General features: G+C 40.9%; 3 protein-coding genes across 4 annotated transcripts; 1 reads left to right on the top strand and 2 right to left on the bottom strand.

Annotated features, from left to right (window-relative positions):
- The first annotated feature begins 245 nt into the window (after positions 1-245).
- Positions 246-6,423, top strand: dlgap5 (discs, large (Drosophila) homolog-associated protein 5). Of its 2 annotated transcripts, none has more exons than XM_063482108.1 (19): positions 246-325; positions 1,220-1,467; positions 1,553-1,734; positions 1,915-1,989; positions 2,104-2,143; positions 2,248-2,325; positions 2,450-2,539; positions 2,654-2,734; positions 2,855-2,892; positions 2,988-3,238; positions 3,612-3,773; positions 3,889-3,977; positions 4,135-4,295; positions 4,389-4,490; positions 4,657-4,909; positions 4,996-5,591; positions 5,707-5,872; positions 6,056-6,099; positions 6,235-6,423. In XM_063482108.1, the coding sequence occupies exons 2-19, from the start codon at positions 1,230-1,232 to the stop codon at positions 6,343-6,345; spliced, it is 2,757 nt and encodes a 918-aa protein (XP_063338178.1). In that variant the 5' UTR covers positions 246-325; positions 1,220-1,229; the 3' UTR covers positions 6,346-6,423. The 2 variants fall into 2 exon arrangements, with proteins under 2 accessions (XP_063338178.1, XP_063338177.1); XM_063482107.1 differs by having other exon boundaries at positions 2,429-2,539.
- A 278-nt stretch (positions 6,424-6,701) lies between these two features.
- Positions 6,702-12,591, bottom strand: rsph10b (radial spoke head 10 homolog B). Its single transcript, XM_063482146.1, has 17 exons — positions 12,434-12,591; positions 12,225-12,300; positions 11,993-12,061; positions 11,598-11,771; positions 11,432-11,517; positions 11,235-11,355; positions 10,957-11,133; positions 10,735-10,831; positions 10,525-10,640; positions 10,264-10,453; positions 10,066-10,174; positions 9,797-9,876; positions 8,737-8,876; positions 8,088-8,192; positions 7,855-7,992; positions 7,625-7,700; positions 6,702-7,127 (listed from the first exon to the last, which is right to left on the bottom strand). Exons 1-17 carry the CDS (start codon positions 12,538-12,540, stop codon positions 6,922-6,924), a joined length of 2,067 nt encoding a protein of 688 aa, XP_063338216.1. The 5' UTR covers positions 12,541-12,591; the 3' UTR covers positions 6,702-6,921.
- Positions 12,592-13,319: 728 nt separating this feature from the next.
- pms2 (PMS1 homolog 2, mismatch repair system component) lies at positions 13,320-18,830 on the bottom strand. The gene is made up of 15 exons (XM_063482106.1): positions 18,582-18,830; positions 18,351-18,490; positions 18,152-18,238; positions 17,964-18,066; positions 17,695-17,878; positions 16,945-17,112; positions 16,699-16,796; positions 16,510-16,609; positions 16,344-16,428; positions 16,108-16,260; positions 14,741-15,614; positions 14,489-14,656; positions 14,296-14,396; positions 14,029-14,198; positions 13,320-13,653 (listed from the first exon to the last, which is right to left on the bottom strand). The coding sequence occupies exons 1-15, from the start codon at positions 18,593-18,595 to the stop codon at positions 13,510-13,512; spliced, it is 2,589 nt and encodes an 862-aa protein (XP_063338176.1). The 5' UTR covers positions 18,596-18,830; the 3' UTR covers positions 13,320-13,509.
- Positions 18,831-19,198: the final 368 nt, after the last annotated feature.

Here is a 19,198-nt window from a genome sequence, read left to right as displayed (position 1 = left end):
CAAGGTTTGACCTTTTTTTAAAAAAAAATTATTCGAAGCAAACGTTTTTATAGAAATTTCTCTCCACTTTTCTGGACTAATTTCAGCACACAATGGAAAGTTGTTACAACAGCAACAAAATAATCAGAAGAAGAAGAAAATAAACTAACCAATCAGGGCTCATGTACGACTTGCAGCCAATCAGCGTAAACTTGGACAAATTTTAAAAACTCACCCGCCATGATTGTTGTGTTTCTGCACTGAGCGTGTACGTTGCGCTGTCAGGTTTTAGTAAGTAGACAAAAAAGAAAATAATTTTTTTTACCTCTTTGGAAAAAGAAAAAAGGTAAGTTGGGTTTTTAATCATAAAAGTTGTTCACTTAGAGATATTTGTTAACGGAACGTTGAACTCTGCGCGAGTCCTTCTGTCAACAGTCGCGGTGGAGTGGGTTACAAAACTAGCATTGGTTGAATAATTAGCTCATGTTCCTGGTTCGCCTTTGAAAGTATCTATTTCTGCTCACTACACTTTTTAGTAGCAGTAGAACAAAACACTGTGCTGGCTCACGTTTATTTTCTCCACTTTTTGCCTTATTATATTTTGCTTTTACTCAGGTCTGTAGTTGGTGCAAGGTTCACGTCTCCATCAAATCGTACTTTAATCCAGTAACACTGACGTTGACGTTTAGTTGCACACAAACCACCAAGGAAAAAATTAAGCCATCTCGACGCCACTCCTGTTGTTGCTTTAACGCAATTGTTTGTAAGAATTTCGGGAGAATAAGAAAAGCGGGAGGGGAAAAAACACAGCGTCAATATTTTTGATCTGTTGGTGGTTACGTCTGCAAGCTTGTAGCTAAACAGGCCAAAATGAAGCCGTTTTTGCCGTGTTACCATTTACAGTGCCTAGCCTATACCACATACTAAGAAGTGTTTTTCTTTTCTTTTTTTTCCTGACAGCTCTTGCTCAGTACATTGTCCATGTTTTGGGAATTATTTTGTGTGTGGTTTTAAAATTGCCACCACATGAATAATGACACTAATACGTTTAAAAACTGTGTCTAATTTTTATTCTTATAGCTGATTACAACACAAAAAACGAAAATGTTTGCCATTCAGTTTTTGAGCCCTCTCATTTTTATCTAATATGACAAATGTATCCTAATGTCTGTAATATCCATTGCATGCAATCTGCAGTACCTTTCAAAACATTATCTGTTTCCCTTCTTGAAAAATCCAGATACCTGATTATGGAGTCACGATTTGCTCACCTGCGGCAGCGGGACACCAGTGTGTCGATGCTTAGGGTAAAAATGTCTCGGAGAAGGTCTCATTCCCAGAAGGAGAATCGAGAACGTACCGTGAACACCCGGAGGCAGCTGGATAAACTCCCAGAGCTGGAAATGTCCTCCCTGGATGCCTCTATTGCAGTGGCCAATATGTCAACCATACAAGAGAAGACGAAAAACAATGAAAAACCTGCTAAAGGTATGGCTTCACAGTTTTAAAAAAAAAAATGAACTGCTCTAGCTCTAGCTGATTTGTGTCCTTTGCCATGCTTGTTCCTCCACAGGAAAAGCAGTTGAAGATAGGCTGAAACAGCTCGAGCGCTGGAAGGAGCGGAAGGCTCTTGAGAAGGAGAAAGAGAAGAGGGAAAGGGAACGTAAAGGGGTGTTTAAGATTGGTCTGTATCATCCAACGGGAACCATTACCTCACTACCTGCTGTCCCAGATGCCTCAACAAAAATCAAAGAGGTAAGAAGGGACTTATCAATAAACACTTTAGATAATTTATTTTAAAACATGTCTGTGAATCACACTACTTCCCTTTCTTTTTGTTGGTTCTTTCATAACTGTGATGACCACGTGATACCAGAGGATATGTTTTTTTGGTCTCAGTGGAATTTATTTATTTATTTTTGGTTATGCTTTCAGAAAAAGGCGAACACAGCTCCATCCCAAAGTATTAGAGTCACTCGTTCAATGAAACAGCAGCAGCAAGTGGAGAAGGTACTGTTTTCTTCCACGCATGCACAATTGTTTTCACAAGTTTCGTATTTACCTATTTAAAACAAAAAACTAATACTTTGTTCATTTGTTTTTCTATTGCCTCAATTTCTGCAGCCTCTGAAGATACAAGATCCAAATACTGGAGTGAAGAAGGGTAAATTAACTGAATGCCCCTTAACTGAATTTTTATTTTTATTTTTTTAAATGCAGCTTTAGATAAGAAGCAGTTTTAGTACTGACCTTCTTCTCTTTCTGTAGGACAACCTGCTGTGGAAAGATCAACAAGGACCCGGGTAGCTTCTGCCAAGCCTGCATCAACTACAACCAAGACCAAAGGTACAAATAATAAAAAAAAAAAAAAACTGCCCTTGAAACCAGCCATTGAGCTTTTTTGTTTTGCAGTACTGCATTCCTGTGTTTAGCGCTTAATTTGTGTCAGTATTATCCCATTCTACCATAGAAGCACCTGCCGTACGAGCTTTGTCAACCAGATCTGCCAACAGACCTCCAGTTCCTGTGGTAAAAGCCAAACCTAAGGACAAGACTGCAGGTATTGTCTGGTTTGGAAGCTCATTTCATATCGAAACTGGGAAGGGAAGTTAAGAAATGACGTTGAGGGATTAAAACAAATGGATATTTGTTTGTGTTTAATGTCTCTCACCAGTGTCCGATGCAAGAACCACAAGGAGCCGAGCAAATCTTAATCCTGTGGCTCCCCTGTCTGGTGCACAAAGGAACTGTAAAGGTATCATGAACCAAAAAACCAAAACAAAATTTGTTCCAAATGTGTCTGCCTCACTTTACATTGTGAACAGTTGTTGGAATTTCTCTCACCTTTTTTGTTTTCCTTCTTTATGAAACACAGAAGCAGTCAATGACACCATCCATCATGCTGTCTCAGAGGTGAGCAGTTCAGTGAAACGCACGACAAACTAAACTTGTGATAAACTTTTAAGTAACTTGGAGTTTAATTGCTTTGCTGCTCCTGTCGTGTGCAGGAACCTGAGCTGACAGAGCCTGAGATGCAGGACATTGAGAAAAGACCTAGTCCTCCCAGCCCGACACCATGTGCTGAGGAAGAAGACATGGTGGTGGATCAATCTCCAGCCAAGCCTGTTTCTGCTGATCTCGTCCCATCTACATCCTCATTTGCTCCAGAAGGTTTTCTCTTCCAGGCTCCCACTGGCTTGTCATCCTTCAAGTTTGAGCCTCTCACACCTCGTTCAGCAGACTCCTTCCTTACACCAAGGTCTGCTTCTTTTTTCTGTTTCATCTGCTCATATTTTCCTTTTGCTAAATATGTACTGAAACACTGATGTTGGCCACAGTATTGCAAAACACCAATTAATAGATGTGTTTACTGCTGTTGTTACTCAGCATTACTGTGAGGAGTCGGGGAGTAGTGTATTATAGTATTCTGTTTAGGGTGTCTGCAAGTTTAATAATATAAATACTATACCAGAGTATTGATCTATATCACAGGAGGAAGCAATGTTATATTTTAGCACTGATATTTCTGTTTGTTATGATGTTGCAGTTTTTTTTTTTTTCTTTTCTTTTGGGCCCTATGTAGGCTTTAAAATTTCAGTCAATCTCAAAGCAATGCTGTTCTTTCCATCCAGCTCCAGCTTCAACCTTCCACCAGCCCCCGTATTCAGTGATGAGCAGAGCGAATCGTGTCCACCTAAATCTCCTCTGCGCTCTCCTCCTCATACGCCTCCCACAGTTGCCCCTCCAAGTCCAGGTGGATCAGTGGAAACCAAGCACGACGTACCATATTTCAGGTACTTTTCATATTTCAAGTACTTTTCATATTTCAATATATAAAAAACTCATCCATTGTTTAGTCTTTTAAAAAAGAACACCTTTTTTTTTTTTCTAACATTTTAAATTCTTCAGATCAGAAATGGCCAATGAGACAGAGAGACTGACGAGCTTGTCTCTCCACTGGGAGTCTAAAGTGGAGGATGAGTCCATCCCAGAAGAAAGTGAGTTTTTCTTCTCCACCAATTGATTTCAATTCTGATTTCTGATTATTAAAATCTTGTATATTTATTTTTGGTTCTGTAGATAGTGGTTATGAGGAAAATGGTGGATTTCTCTGACTAATAGTAATTTTGTTATCTTTTTTCTCATCGTGTTCAGTGAGAGATCGCATGCGCACAGCTGTTGGCCAAGCACGGCTGTTGATGAAAGAACGCTTCAACCAATTCAGCGGTCTGGTGGACGACTGTGAGCTAGGCAGAGGGGAGAAGATCACCACCTGCACTGACCTGCAGGGGTTCTGGGACATGGTTTATTACCAGGTGATGCCTCAAAAGAGAGGTGCAACACACACACATAAACACAGACAAGGAGAAGAGGCCTAATATCTGTTTTGTACTCTTCCCTTATTCCAGGTCGAGGATGTCAACAAGAAGTTTGACGCTCTCAAAGAAGCAGAGGGCCGAGGCTGGGTGGAGGAGCGCAAGCCTCCACCACGACAGAAGAAAGTAGTGAAGGTGAAGATTCCTAATTTAAGCTTTGGTTCAATAACACTGCATTACTTTTGTTAACACATCATCCAACTAATCAGTGTTAGTGAGTTTTATGGTTGTTGTTTCTGTAGTCATTTGCATATGAAGGCCTCTGTGTTTAAGAAAACAGCTTGTCCCATCTTTTTAACAGAAACAGCCAGCAGCACCTACCAAGCCAGCAGGAACTAATGCAGCAGCTAAGGCTCGTCTGGCTGCCGCAAAAGCAGCCATGAAAGCCAAAAAGCAGGCAGCTGAGGCAGAGAAGGCAGCCGGTGCTGCTAACACTGAAGACGGTCTCGTCTTGAGCTCTCAGAATCCACACCCACAGGCAGGGGCCCAAAAGCAGGACACAGTGGTCTTTGATGGAGGCTTCTTCCAGGTGGAGAGCCCAGCTAAACAATCAGGTGACTTGCATGCCAAAAGTTTGGACTTTGGATGACTCTGGATTTGGTCTAATCATGTTGCACATGTTGGTTTTATCTTTGTTCAGTTAGGAGATCCAGCCATTTGAATGCTGCTGTGCTGCCTGGGGTCTCTCCCTGCTCCACATATCTCTCACCTAGAAGGGTCACCCGGCGCTCCCTTGCGTTGGCTCAGACACCTGTTCAACATGTTCACATACCCGCACACCTCCGCCTCACCCTCAGACAAACCCCAGAACCAAAGTCTCAGTGCGGCACTCCTCAGGCGACCCAGAGCAGAAGGGACACTGTGAACATCTCTATGGATTTCTCACCTGTCAAGGAAGTGATTTCAGATGACACCCAACCTGACGGATGCCCTGCACAAGTGTCAGAAAAAGTCTCCACAGACATTCCCTCTGTTCCACAACTCCTTCCAGCAATCTGTTTAGTCAAGGAGCAGGACGAGCTAGCCGAGGATGTAACTGTTGACGGTCCTGTCAGTCCAGCAGTTCCAGGCTCTCCGTGCAAACAACCTGCCGTGCCCCCAGCTCCTGAGCCCTCATCAGCCCCGAGCTTTACACTGTCGCCCTCTGCAACTCCTAGCCAACCTTCCGTCGCTTCACCTGCTGTGCAGGGCCTCGTGAAGACTCTGTGTCACACACCAGACAGCACAGTTGTTGAGGTAAACAAATTTCCCCCCCAATTCTGTGTTGTGCCTCAGAACTATTTTTTTTTTGGGGGGGGGGTGTTTTGTTTTCTAGCCATGTAATGAATATATTATTCTCTTGTAATTTTAGGAAATTTCTGGACTGGATTTTGAGAGATACCTCCAGCCCTCAGACAGATGCAGCCTGTCACCAAGGGACACAGTTGCGACAGAGACGCTGTCACCCATGGCAGTGGCTGTCGCGATGGAGAGTCCTAGAAGACAACCTACGAACTTTCTTACTGAGAAAGAGTCTGGTAAGACTAATGTTTTATAACTTGGCAACACTAACTAATGAGAGATGATGAGAGAGATTTTTATGTTGAAGCGTTGTTTTGTTCTTTTTTTTTTTTTTTGGTTTTGTTTTTTTGTCACCACATTTTAAAAACTACACATTTTCACCGTTTTATTCATTCTTTTGCTCACTTCTGTCACGACAGCACTGCCAGTGGTGTCTTCGGTGTTAACTCCTCACTCACGACAGGTCAAAGTTTTTCCACTTCTTTTCTTCTAAACACTAGGGTTTTATGGAGTGGTTAAGTACATATATTGCCTAATGTTTTGTCCAAAATTGTCTTTGTGATTTTTCTTTTGATTTTTTTTCCCCTTTATTCTTTAGGTACAGACAGCAGAGTCTGCCTTGCTTCTCTTCACCCCAGACCTGAAGGACAAGATACACCAGTCAGTCTGTCCGAGTGACCTCATGGTCTTCACCCCTCCTAACATTTAGTAAAGAGACTGAAGAAAGTAAAGAGAAGTGTTTATTTTTAACTTGTTTTAGTAACTTTTTACACTGTTTTTTATATTAAAAAAAAAAGAAGATTTTTGACGTTCTTAGATGAGTAGAAAAGTTTTCTCACACAAAGTTCTAATTAAAGTTTTAGTTACAACCAATAAAGAACTCTGTATCTATATCCAATCACAAATGAACAAAATGCTCAACGCTGTTATTACTAACTTCTTTTATTTGTTAAAACGGGATACACAAACAGAACAGTTTGTTTCATCTTGTATTCATCAATTTTCTGGGGGGGGTTTTTGCTAAGGGGGGGGGGGGGGGATTTCATCTGAGAAGAGATGCAGTCACAAAATATTTGTTGCAAAGTGGCAACTTGGAAAATTTGAAGATTTTTCTTTGGCATGAAACCAGCCCTTTACTTGCATGTCTCCTTAATAATGGAGTACAACGTGTGTGAGGTCATTGTATTAATATTTTCACTTCATAATGCTCTAAACTGAACCAACAAAACTAAGGACATGTTAGCTGCATGTTGTTCTGACAGCATTATTTGGCTTTTGTTTCATCTTATCTAGAGCAATCTGTCTCTGAGATTCTGGGTGGTGCTTTTCTTTCTTTGTTTCTTGTCACTAGCTGGTAATAGTCAGATGCTGGGAAGAAAAAGTGTTTGAAGAATTCATCGACCGTCTTCATCTTAAGTTCCAATTTGCGGTCTTTAGTGTTGTTTTCTGCTGGTCTGCACATGATTTCACCTCCAGGATCGTCTGTGTACTCTAAAGGAAATAAACATGTTAGGCATTTTTGTTACGACACAATCATTCTGAGAATTTGAAAGTACAAACCAGTTCTAAATATGTGATTTGTGAAGTGTGTATTTACTGGGCATGTCTAGCTTACATTGTATACAATAAATGTCCTTTCATTTTCTGAACCATTCTTATGTAAAACTTTGGGTCAAGGAAATTTTGAATCTGTAATGATGACAGAAGGATAACATCAAGGGAAAAGAATTTAAGCCTTTTTAGGTAGTCAGTCTGCAAACCATTTAAGCATTTTCAAGGTGAAGTCATGGACTCAGTTTACATCCCAGTCACCACTGAAATGAAAAGTTATTGGTTTAAATTCTTCTAAAAAAAAAAAACAAACCCTGCCCAAGCAAGATAAGACCTGCTTCTAGAAGGACTGAAGTCCTATCTATGCACAGATATATATATACACATATATATATACATACACACAGGCATGCATACACTGAAACGATAAACCAAACCTGCAGACTCGGGTATCTCGTTGGCTTCAGTCTTGACATCCCACTGACTTCCATCCTGAGCACTGGAAATCCCAATCTGCAATAAAGATGGGATTTTATCTTATTAAAGCAGCTTGCAAAAATATGTTTGAACAACTAAATATTTTACATGTTACATGACATTACAAGGTTAGCAGATACAGAAAGCCTTGAGACAGGCTGTTTTTTGTCTGTATCATCTCATCACTGACCTCCACCTCAGGCGAATCCTTCCTGGTTTCAGTGTTGGACCCAGAAACCCGATGGTCCTCCTTCAGTGTTTCAGAAACCTGCTCACATGTAACTTCTGCGCAGCCCAGAAGCACCTCAAAAAACTCAAGGAACGTAATCTGCAATGGAAAGAACAGAACAACAGCGCTCATGATTCAAAAAGAGGAATATTGCACCAAAAAACAGCTGAATGAGTTTACTGATGTAAACAGACCTCCAGATCAACACTGGCGGAAAGGTTGTCGGGGTCGTGGCTTTCTGCATTGATGATCTCCAATAACCTCCTTGTGGTCAGCTTATGGTCCAACAAATGGAGATCCTGCAAGTGATTACAATAGGAGATTTTAACTTTGATTAACTGTTTTTGTGATAAATAGGCATGCCATTCATCCTATCTGCTGTTGTTGTTGTTGATAAAGACATTTAAATCAAATTTGTTTGACCATAAATCCACTTTAATTTTTTTTTAAAGTATTGTATTAAAGTCCTTCAAAGTCAATCTGGGAAATAAAACTTTAATTCAGTTTTATTTACAACATCAGTTGTTTCTGTGTGCTTTATAATATAAGGTAAAGACATTACAATAATACAGGGATAACCCAAACAATCAGAAAATGCCTAACAACAACCACTTGGTTAAAGTGGGAAGGAAAAATTCCCATTTAACATGAAGGACGAAACCTCCAGCAGAACCAGGAGGAAAAGCCACCTGCCGTGACCAGCTGGGAGTGAAGGGAAAGAGGGGATAGAGCAGCAGTAATCATTTAATACTGAGAAGCTTTTAGGTTGCACTGATGAAACAGGCAGCAAAAATGTAATGTACTATTTATACCAGCAAAGAAAAGTGTTACAGTTTGTTGCACCTTGAACATCCACAGCAGGTGATGGCAGGTCATGGTCTGTTCATCCCTGGTGGCTGTGCAGAAAACCTGAAAGACTTCCCAGCACCTCTTCATATAGTTCATAGCCACCACTCCAACGTCCGGCTGCCTAAACAGAAAGCCTGGACAGACGCAGCTACAGTTAATGAACAGTTAGTACTACATACTATAGAGTTAAGCAAGAGTGTTAAACACTACAACATCAGGTTTCTGCAGGGGTATCAAAACCCGTGAAGAAACCCAAGTGAGGAACCAACAAACTACTAAACCAAAATATTAATAGTAACTGAACTTTTCTTTCACTGTTTTGCTCTTTTAGTTCTGATTACAGTGTAGTTTGCTGTTACCTAGCAGTACCGCTGATGGTTCAGATTGTCTCTGAAGTTCACCATTAATGGGAATGTGGTGGTATGTTAATAAAATTATACTATTATTATAATTTAAAAAATAATAATTACAAATGATTAAAAGCTTATTAGGTTAGGTCAGATGGCCTGGCTCTGCCAAAGATTTCTTCCTGTTAAAAGAGAGGTTTTCCTCCCCACTGTTGCCAAGTACTTGTTCATAGGGGGTCGATTGATTGTTAGGCTCTTCTCTGTATTAGTGTAAGTTCTTTCCCTTACAATCTAAAACAATTTGAAGTGACTGTTGTTGTGATTTTGCATTATATAACTGGAGATTATGTATCGGAATTTCAGGAGCAGGACCACGCCTCCAAACACGCTCCTTCTGGCTGTCATCTATATAGGTTCCCCCAGTTCTGCAAGCTGATCATTCTCGTTTACGTGCCCCATCCTCCCTCCCTCCTTGTTCTCCATTCTTCAACTTCTTCACTTCTATTTAGTACATGGGGATCTGCCAGGCCCGGGAGCCATCGCCAGTCCCCTTTGAGGCCTTCCCCAAACTGCAGCTCACTTCATGTCAAAGCATTCACTTTTACCTACTAAAACGCTGTCAAACCTAAAATGAGGACGTGGGCTCAGCTAGTGAAATGCAATTTAAATTAATCAGATACAATTGGATCTGTAGCATATGTAAGCACCTTTTACATTCTTAGCATTTGGAAGGATGTCATCTGTCATCAGTTTGGAAAAACAGGCAGCCAGAAGGTACTTTGGTGACCTGTAAATAGAGAAAAAAATGAATTATTACAGATAATTGATCACGATTAATCCCGATTAAACAAAGTTTTCTTGAGTATAAACAAACTGATTTTATTAAGTTTCCCAATCCCTGCAGCTGTCGTCAGGGGACACCCCAGGCAGTTTCATTGTGATATCTTCAGATAAAGGTAGGAACAGGTTCCCTTACACCATGTCTTTACTGTGGATGTGGTGGGCCATGATGACGAGATAGCTGATAAGCTTGCGAAGCAGCACAGGCGTGAAAGGCGAGTGTATCTCTGCTGGATCAACATCCTCTGAAACACACAGAGTGAAAGCGGTTAAAATAACCTATAAATACTCTCAGAGGATCATTCAGTGTCTGCTGTGGAGCAGTCCCTTTCACCTCTGATAAGACGGTCTATCTGTGTCAGAGTTATGCCGTGATGATGAACGTTACAGTCTTTGAGCAGGCGCCAGAACTGAAGACGGGACAGCAGTAGAGTGTTCTCTGGGGAGCGGGCATAACCAAGCCTGCTGTAGAAACTACAAATTGACCTCAGCTCTCTTTCTTGCCTCAGCACCACAAACTCCACCTGTTACACATGACGCACAGTTTCAGGGTGGGAACACGGCTGTAAATGAGGACGCTGAGCTGAGGACTGACCTGTTTGCACTCTGTGTCACGTTTTCTTTCCGGGATTATGTCCAGGAGACAGTCAATGTTCAGAGCCATGTCTGGTCCCAGTAAAGATGAGTTACTATGTGACAGCGGGAACGCACCTATGACAAATTTAGGAAGGATTTCAAAACTGCAGGATTGCTTATTTCCTCCTTTACTATTTTGAACATACTCTTGAATACTGTTGCTCCTTACCGAGAGGAGCGCTATGTGCTCTCAGGTTGGGTGTGATAATTTGGTCATCCACAAAGTGTCCCTCGAATGCACGCCCGTCACTCAGTGTGAATTTTCCCTGACAAAAGTGACATTTTTCTGAATTTTACAATCAGAGTTGATTCATTCTGCACTTTTAATACATCAATAAGAAAGCATACTGTGGATTTCTCTCAACTTTTTCCAGCTGACAGTGAAACACACCTGCCCGTGCTTTTTATTGTTCTTCCATTCTCCTTCATAGATCGCACCACCAGCGTAGTAAAAGGTTCCCCATCCATGCCTCTGACCCTGAGCAAACTCCCCTGTGTATCGATTGCTCTGGGAATACTGGGATCCATCTTTTCGCCTTAAATTCCAGACATGTGTACCTTGGCCATGCTGCCGCAGGAGCAACCAAAACATAAATCTGATTCAAGACAGTTACATTTTTTTAAGCTTTATAACTTCATATATAATTAAACTAGGGTTTTCTTTCATACCTGCACTCCATCCTGCCATGCCCCAACATACTTCTGTCCCAGATTCAGCCACCGCATCGTGCCCTTTCCATGCCTCTGGTTGGTCTTCCACTCACCAGAGTAAATGTTCCCAGAAGGGTAGCTATCAGGAACAGATGTTATTGCAGGGTAATTCAAATACAACACCAGATGAGGAGATATATTCACTTGATGCATACCATCTCAGTCCACATCCTTCTCTGTTGTTCCTCACCCAATCTCCTTTGTACCAAGAGTTTTTTTCCTTGTTATAATACGCCATACCCTAGCACAAACGAGACCAATTAAAAAGAGACAACCAAATTCCTAAAAAAAAAAAAAGACAAAATCAATGGTAAATCATACCTTTCCATGTCTCTTGCCCTGATGCCACTGCCCGCTGTAAAACAAGCTGTTTTGGGTACATTTGTAGGTTCCTGTCCCATGTCGTATACTGTTGTAAACCTCCCCCTTGTAGGTGCTGCCATCTGGCCATGTATAAGTGCCCTGGCCCATGGGAATATTGCGTACAAACTCTCCCTATTAGATAAATTCAATTCAGTATTTTGCCTGCATTCCTTTATCAAAGACTTTGCCTCCACATTATATTTCATTACAGCTTACTGACCTGTATTTTTATGAGTGTGTATAAAGGATGGCTGTTTTTAGAAATGTTACATATACATTGACTTTTCAAAAACCCTGCTTAAGAAAGGATACTGTACAGTTAGTTAATTTAATGCATAATTTCTGTATGCTACCTCATATTTTAGTCCACCTGCCCGTGTGAATATGCCGAATCCATCCATAAGTCCTTTGGAAAACATGCCCTTCACAAAAATACAATTCAAACATACATTTTTTATTTGTTTGATGCATTTTTTTTGCAAGGATATAAATAAATTTCATAATATATTATAATATAATAAATCCTTAATTGATTTATGAAATGAAGTCATTATTTGTATTTGAAATTCATTAGTAAAGCTGTACCTTGTACACATGGCCTCCTTCAAAATAAGCTACACCTTGTCCATGAAACTGCCCTTCACAGGTTTCCCCTTCATATCTGTCAGAGAGACACCAAACCTCATATCCAGCTCTGATTGTACACAGGTTACTCATGACTAGACACCCTGAGTAACTTATACGTTCTCTAAAAACAATTATTCACATAACTAATGTCGTGAGTAACAATTTACCTCTGCACAGTTAAGATAGCAAGTGGGGGAAGTTCATAGTTGCCATCGTCCTCGGGCTGCTCGTCACTGTCAGGATGATTCTGGAGCTTGATTTGGCTCATCGTCATCGACTTTTAAGATCGTCTACCCTCCTCCGTTTTTGATGTCATACCCAACTGTTATCGTTTTCCCTTTTTATTATTATTTTTCCCCAATCAAAAATTTTCCTTAGCCTCTTTTCTATTTCTCATCTCATCTTGTCTCAAGTACTGCACAAGCTGGGAAGAGGAACTTAACCATGGCAACGGACTCTTACAACTACGGAAGCCTGAAAGAAAGCCTTCATTTGCGTTTGCATGGCTAATCCTTGGTCACACCATGACCTGGTGGGCTTTGAATGCGCAACTGATCTAGTATTTACGATAACCTTAATAAAAGGCATTTTGTGAGCGCAAATAAGTAAATAATAAAACATATTTTCCAGACACTTTCAAGTGTCATTAAACACTCATTATGGACTTCAAAGTAAAGGAAAATACATTATTTCCATTATTAAATTACTTCTGCTAATCTTAAATCGGCATTTGCTACTGGAAATTAAGATCGTCTGATGTGTATAACGTTTACAAATCCAGTGGCTGATAAAACGATCCCAAATCTTATGGTCCTAAATGACGATATTAACAGATCATTTGCTTTTCTGCCTTTACCTTGAAACCCAGAATAAGGTCTCAGTAATTTTACCACTCACGTGTGAATCTAGGTTGACCTCACTCCAGTAGCAGACCCATTCAGTCAACACAACACAATGCAAACCTGTAAATAAATGATTTAAAGTAACAGAGACAGAATACATATATTTTTTCAGTATCTTTTTTTTTATTGTTCCGTGTAGTGTATGTTAAAATAAAAAAAAATATATAATATGTAATATACATTTTTAAAATCTAAACACAACTAAACATGACATTAAATCAATAACAAACCATTTAACTCTACAATATACCGTAAGAGTGGTTTGACAGAAGTAATCTGGAGTGAGGACACATTCCAGTTATCTTAAATCAGTTACTCCAACAGTTCCTTCCTTTGCAGACTCAGTATTGTGAGATGACGTCCAGGTTAGCGAGGTGCCTCATGGTTGGCCTGCCGTGAGGACAGTTCCACGGATGCTCGATCTCCCCCATGTGAACCACGAGCTTCTTCATCTCATTAACACTCAGAGCAGTGCCAATCATCACCTGATGAGCAGAAAATGTATCAAAAAGCATTTTCAAAATAATATGTTATGCAATTTCCCTATAATGACATTTTTAAAAGATCTTAGATAACTACAAATTACCAGCATTACTAACAGGGTGTATCATACCATATAGTTTATGTATTTAGCTTTCCAAATCAAGCTTCCTTAAAGATGAATATCATTTCTGAGCCCAAAAAAACCTAATATCACGATGGGCAAAAAAAATCTAGAACTCGAGGCTTCAAAAGTGAACTTTAGAAACCAATAAGTGGCCACGTCCATCCTTTATATACAGTTAATGCTGCAGTCTATGACTATCCAGTCAAAACTTGAGCGAGCACTTAAAAACAACATCACAGTGATATAAACTCACAGATTTCCGACAAGCTCTGGAGGCAAACATCTGCCTGACTCTGGATGGTCGACACATAACCCCTGGACTGTCGCTCAGCATGAAGATCAGTTCTTCGATGTCTGATGGACCAAATGTCCAGTTTTTACTGGTGGGCAGTGAGACCAACTTCACTCTCTCCATCACCTGAGCTGCAGTCCCCCAAAAATAAACAACAAATATAAGCTTCATATTTGTAACTGTCAGAATAATCAGATCACTTTTAATCCCTGGTGTAAATTGTATTACCGTCCTCATCAATCAGAAATTCAAAGCCATTGTTCCTGAAAATCTCGATGTTCTCTATGAGTACGTTCTCACTGACTGCAGTAAGGTGAAGTTTTTGTGGGCTGCAAACGGAAAGAAAAAAAATAATAAAAATACTCGGATTGCCATTGGAAACATTCCAAACACGGTTTTACCCAGCGATTTACACTCTTACACAATGAGCTTCTGTCCTTGGAGTATGGTGTGCTGCTGTAGCATCTCGAAGTTGTACTTCTCATCAGTGGCATGCTGGTCAATCATGAAAAGGTCCGACTTGAGTTTTGTGATAATGAAGCCCAGGTTAAACTGACCGATGATCTCCATTTCTTTAAACATTTCTTTACTGAAGGGATTAAAAACATTTTTCTTTTAATTATTTGTTTGAAAATTACACACCGACAGTTAAGTCCATACCTCTAAAATCTACCTGATCTCCTTCTTGAGCTCTTCTTCTGCACTCTGGTTTTCTCCAGGGTTGATCTTGGCTCTGAAGCGTCTGTACAGCAGCTCTTCCCCGGCCCTTTGTTTCTGCTGGTCCTGTAACCTCCTCATCTTCTTTGCAAGCTCTGCTAAAGAGAACTGAAGATGCACAGTCCTCCTCTGCAGGCAGACTGGAGCATCCACTGTCAAGGGAGGTTTCTCACCAGCGTTTGAAAAAGTGCTGGATTCTTCTTCTGAAGGGAAATGTGGATCGTCTTTCCTGGCTCTCTTGGCCTCTGGGCTGACAGCAGAGTCCTCATAAGGAGTGCATGCTTCAGTCTCTAACTCTGGATCTTCGGGAACGGTGTGACTGTTGCCTGATGTCTCTTTAAAAGTTTCATTATTAACACTCGTTCTGTCCACTTTTGGAGGACTGGACTCCAGGTCAGAACACTGAATATCGGATTTTGCTTCAGCTATGTTACAACTGGACCCAGCACTGTCTTGTTGAGAATCAGTGTCCTCGCAGGACATCACTCGGTACCTAAACCCATCTAGCACCGACTTCCCTGCCGACGAGCATTTATCCAGCTGTCTTGTGTATTTTAATGGAGATTTTAAACTTGAGTTGCAGGAAGAAGTTTTTACAGGATCCTTAAAAAAAGACTGCAGTGTTTTCTGTGTTGTGCCACTGCCGGAAGCTTTTTCCTTACTCGACTTCCCAGAACTGGAACTGTAATGACTTGAAAAAGCGGCTTTTAGGCCGGCCAGATTCAGGGATGACTTTGGGCTCAGAATAACAGATTCTGTGTCCTCCTCACGTTCTGCCTTGTTCTCGTTAGACAAGACAGCTCGGCAAGGTTCAGATGTTGATGTTGCATCTATGAAGAAGCACAGAAACAAAATGAAACTTTTAAGAACAGCTAATAAAAATACCATTCATTGGAAAAGGGATAATGAAATACTGAACACAAAACGTACTAATTTGATTAAACCTGGCAGGGTCCATATGCCTATGATCTCCCATGAAGTAACCGTACATTAATGTCTTGGTAGGACATTTCTGAAAATAATATATGAATCCATGCTTCATTTGATAATACTTTGTAGTACTTTATGGACTTCTCCCATAACGTAAACAGATTTTGTAAAAAGATTCTACACGTGGCCATGCATTATTAGAAGATAAATACTATGTAGCGCTCGTGCTCCCACACTTAATTAACTCATAACCATGGCGTTATTTCCTCCTTCCCTTACATTACTAACCAGTGAGCGCAAGGACAAATATTCCTAAAAACCTCTCAGTGTTGTTATTGTACTGTATTGTTAATGTAAAGATATGAGGGTCTACATGTAAAGGTGTGTTCTTACTGGTGCTGGGTGCAGGTGTATAGTTCAGGCTGATCTTATTGACTCCACCCTCATACATGGCGATGAGAGAGGTCTTCAGAATAGCCAACAGGAGTTTCTCCTCCTGAAGGAAAATCTGTCGCTTGTCCGGGGTTACATTCACATCCACACACTCTGAAAACACAACGCACATGCACTCAGGGAAATCAAGTGGGTTCCATAAATTACATCAGCTTGATTAATCCCCATTTTCTCACCTGAAGCGACAGCTACGTTCAAGGCAACAAACGGATACTGATGTCTGTTGTACATGTGATACACTTCGTTTACGAGTTTGGTCACCTGCAGGGTGGGAATAACCATAGGTCAGGCATGAATGATGAATTCTGACACCTCCTCATAAAGCCACTCAGCAGGAATTACCTTCAGGGGGTCACAAGGCCGATTGTTAATGAAAAAGAACTGCCTGTCTGTGGTGCTTCTCCCAACACCGTGGTCACCTTGAGACACAAAACCTGTGATCCTGTCAAAAACAAACAAAAGAATAATAATTATAAAAAAAGAAAATAATAACAAGAATTGTGCAAAAAGGTCTTCCTATAAAAGACTCACGAGTAAAGCTGTTTGGGTAGATCTGCATCCTTGAGTCCATATTCTTCAATAACATTTTCAGTGGGAGAAACTTGCTGGAAAGGTAGAAGACTCTGCAGCTGCAAGATGTACAGCCAGCACATAATCATAGAAAAAAAATAAATATGAAATCAAACATTTAGCAAGCACATGAACCGCTTTTTGACAAGCCTCTTTTATGAAGTATCAGGCCAGTGGCTTTGTTGTTATTAGCAACAGCATATTAACCTGCTTTGGTCCAAATATGGCTCCAATGTTGTCTCTCATACTTTGGCTGCCACTAGTGCTGAGGACTGTGCTGCGCTTTCCCTGCCCATTTTGGTTGGAGCAGGTAATGCGCACTCCTGTAGAAATGATACAGTAGGACTGCAGCACATGTATCATTTTGGCATACTCCTAAAAACACAGAACAAGATAATAGCCGTTATTAAGGTCCGTTGACATTGTTGATCTAATTTGTTACTTTATAGTTAAATACCCACTCCTGCTGCCGCCTCTCATCTAGGACAACTCCAGAGTGGCTCTGGAGCCAGTTTCCTGGGCTTTCCTGAGCCAGTTGTATCTTGAGGCGAACCAGCCCATCTCTGAGAGATGTGACATACCATGTACCACAAGCTAATTTTGAAAGCCACGGATCAACACACCAGGACCTTGTCCCTGATCACCGCTCACCGCACTGGGACTGGCTCACGGGTGGAACCCTGGTAACCCTGAGTAAACTTCACCCTTGATTTTTTTTGGACTTCATAGGGGTTGTTAGAATCGCTCTTTGTCTGGCTCCTCACCCAGGACCAATTTGCCTTGGGAGACCCTACCAGGGACAAACTGCCCCCGACAACATAACTCCTGGGATCACCGGAACGCACAAACCCCTCCACCGCGATAAGGTGGCGATTCACAGAGGGGGGACCTGAAGCCCGCTTTTGGAAAACTCAGTATGTGAAGAAAGACAATGAAAGAGATGACTGAATGCCCGACCTTCTTAATATTGCGTTGAAACTCCTTGTGTCGAACAGGCAGGGTGGAAAAGAGCTGCTGCAGGTTGACCGTGGTGCCCTGTTGCCGAGGATGAGGGGTCTTCTGCACTAGGTGGCCTTTGTGGTCAAAAACCAACTTTGTGCCTACCTGGCTGGACTCGTGGCAGGTAATGACACTTAAGTCACTACGATAAGGAGCAAGAGCAAATTTTAGCTGGCAAATAATTTAGTTTTATATCTAAAATTACCGCAGAACTTGAAATACTTTACCTCAGAGCACATAAAGAGCTCAGGGCTTCACCTCTGAAGCCAAATGTTTCCACGTGGATGAGGTCAGAGAAATCCCTCAGCTTTGATGTGTGATGCTTCAGTGCTGTGGGACACACAGATGATTTCTTCTTAACAAACAAGCACAGGCAGATATTGTCTAATTACACAGATACAAAGGTGACACTTACTCAGTCCTTCAAAGTTGGCCTCCTCAACACCTTTGCCATTGTCTGCCACCTCCACTTGTTCAGTTCCACTCTCCTTCAGCTTGACATCTGCAGCATGCAAACATGTGATACATTAAACTATATCTAACAATGCAAAAACAGTATTATTAGGCAAACAGGGGACTCTATCGAAAAATACTTTGGGTAAATATTTAATTACCAATGTTGGTGGCTCCTGCATCAATGCTATTCTCCACCAACTCTTTGACAGCAGTGGCCAAAGTCAGCACCACCTGTCCTGAGCAAATCTGATGCACCGAGTGCTTATCAATAGCTCTGATGGCCCCGGCAGGTTCAGAGCTGCAGCAAAGAAAAGCAATGTTGAACTCCAGTGTACAACGTAACAAAAACACAAACATGAACAAATGAACAAATGCTCTCGCTAGCTTACCATGCATCAGACATCTTCGAAGAGAGGAGTGACTTGAGAGTTTAAATTTGTTTTTTCTGTAAAACACCGAATAGTTAGTCCCTGCTGTCCCTTCTGTCAAATAGTATCATTTTTCTTTCACTGCTTGCCAGTACATCCACTACCCGACACCATGCTGTAAACACAAACGTAAAGCAAGTCCCGCGCGAACTGCGCAGATTGCTCGCGAGCGTCATGTATGCGCAGAACAGCACAGCTTCCTATTTAAAGCAGCAAAACAGTAATATAATGAGTGTGTAAGAACACAGCCTCAAAAATAAATACAATAGTAACGAAAAAGTAAAATAAATGGCACTGTTAGAGCAAGTATTTTCAAAGCTGTTGCCTAAAGCTTAGTATTATTTCATCACCAAACCGACTCCGTGACGTGTCAGGGCGAATGTGCAATTATCCAGTTTTTAAAAACGAAAAGACGACTTTTTAACTACAGGGACAAAGTCAGTGTCTTGACTTTTTAGTGTCATATATTTCAAATTCGCTTATGTTAATTTTACTTTGTTTTTTTGTTTTTTTTTGTTTTTTAACAAAAACATAGATTAAATAGAATAAATAAGTTAACCTTTTGGCTTAATACGCAT

This window comes from Pelmatolapia mariae, linkage group LG8, assembly GCF_036321145.2.
Source record: "Pelmatolapia mariae isolate MD_Pm_ZW linkage group LG8, Pm_UMD_F_2, whole genome shotgun sequence".
NCBI lineage: Eukaryota > Metazoa > Chordata > Actinopteri > Cichliformes > Cichlidae > Pelmatolapia > Pelmatolapia mariae.
The sequence above is the reverse complement of the archived record's forward strand: the minus strand, read 5'-3'. Positions and strand labels throughout refer to the sequence as shown.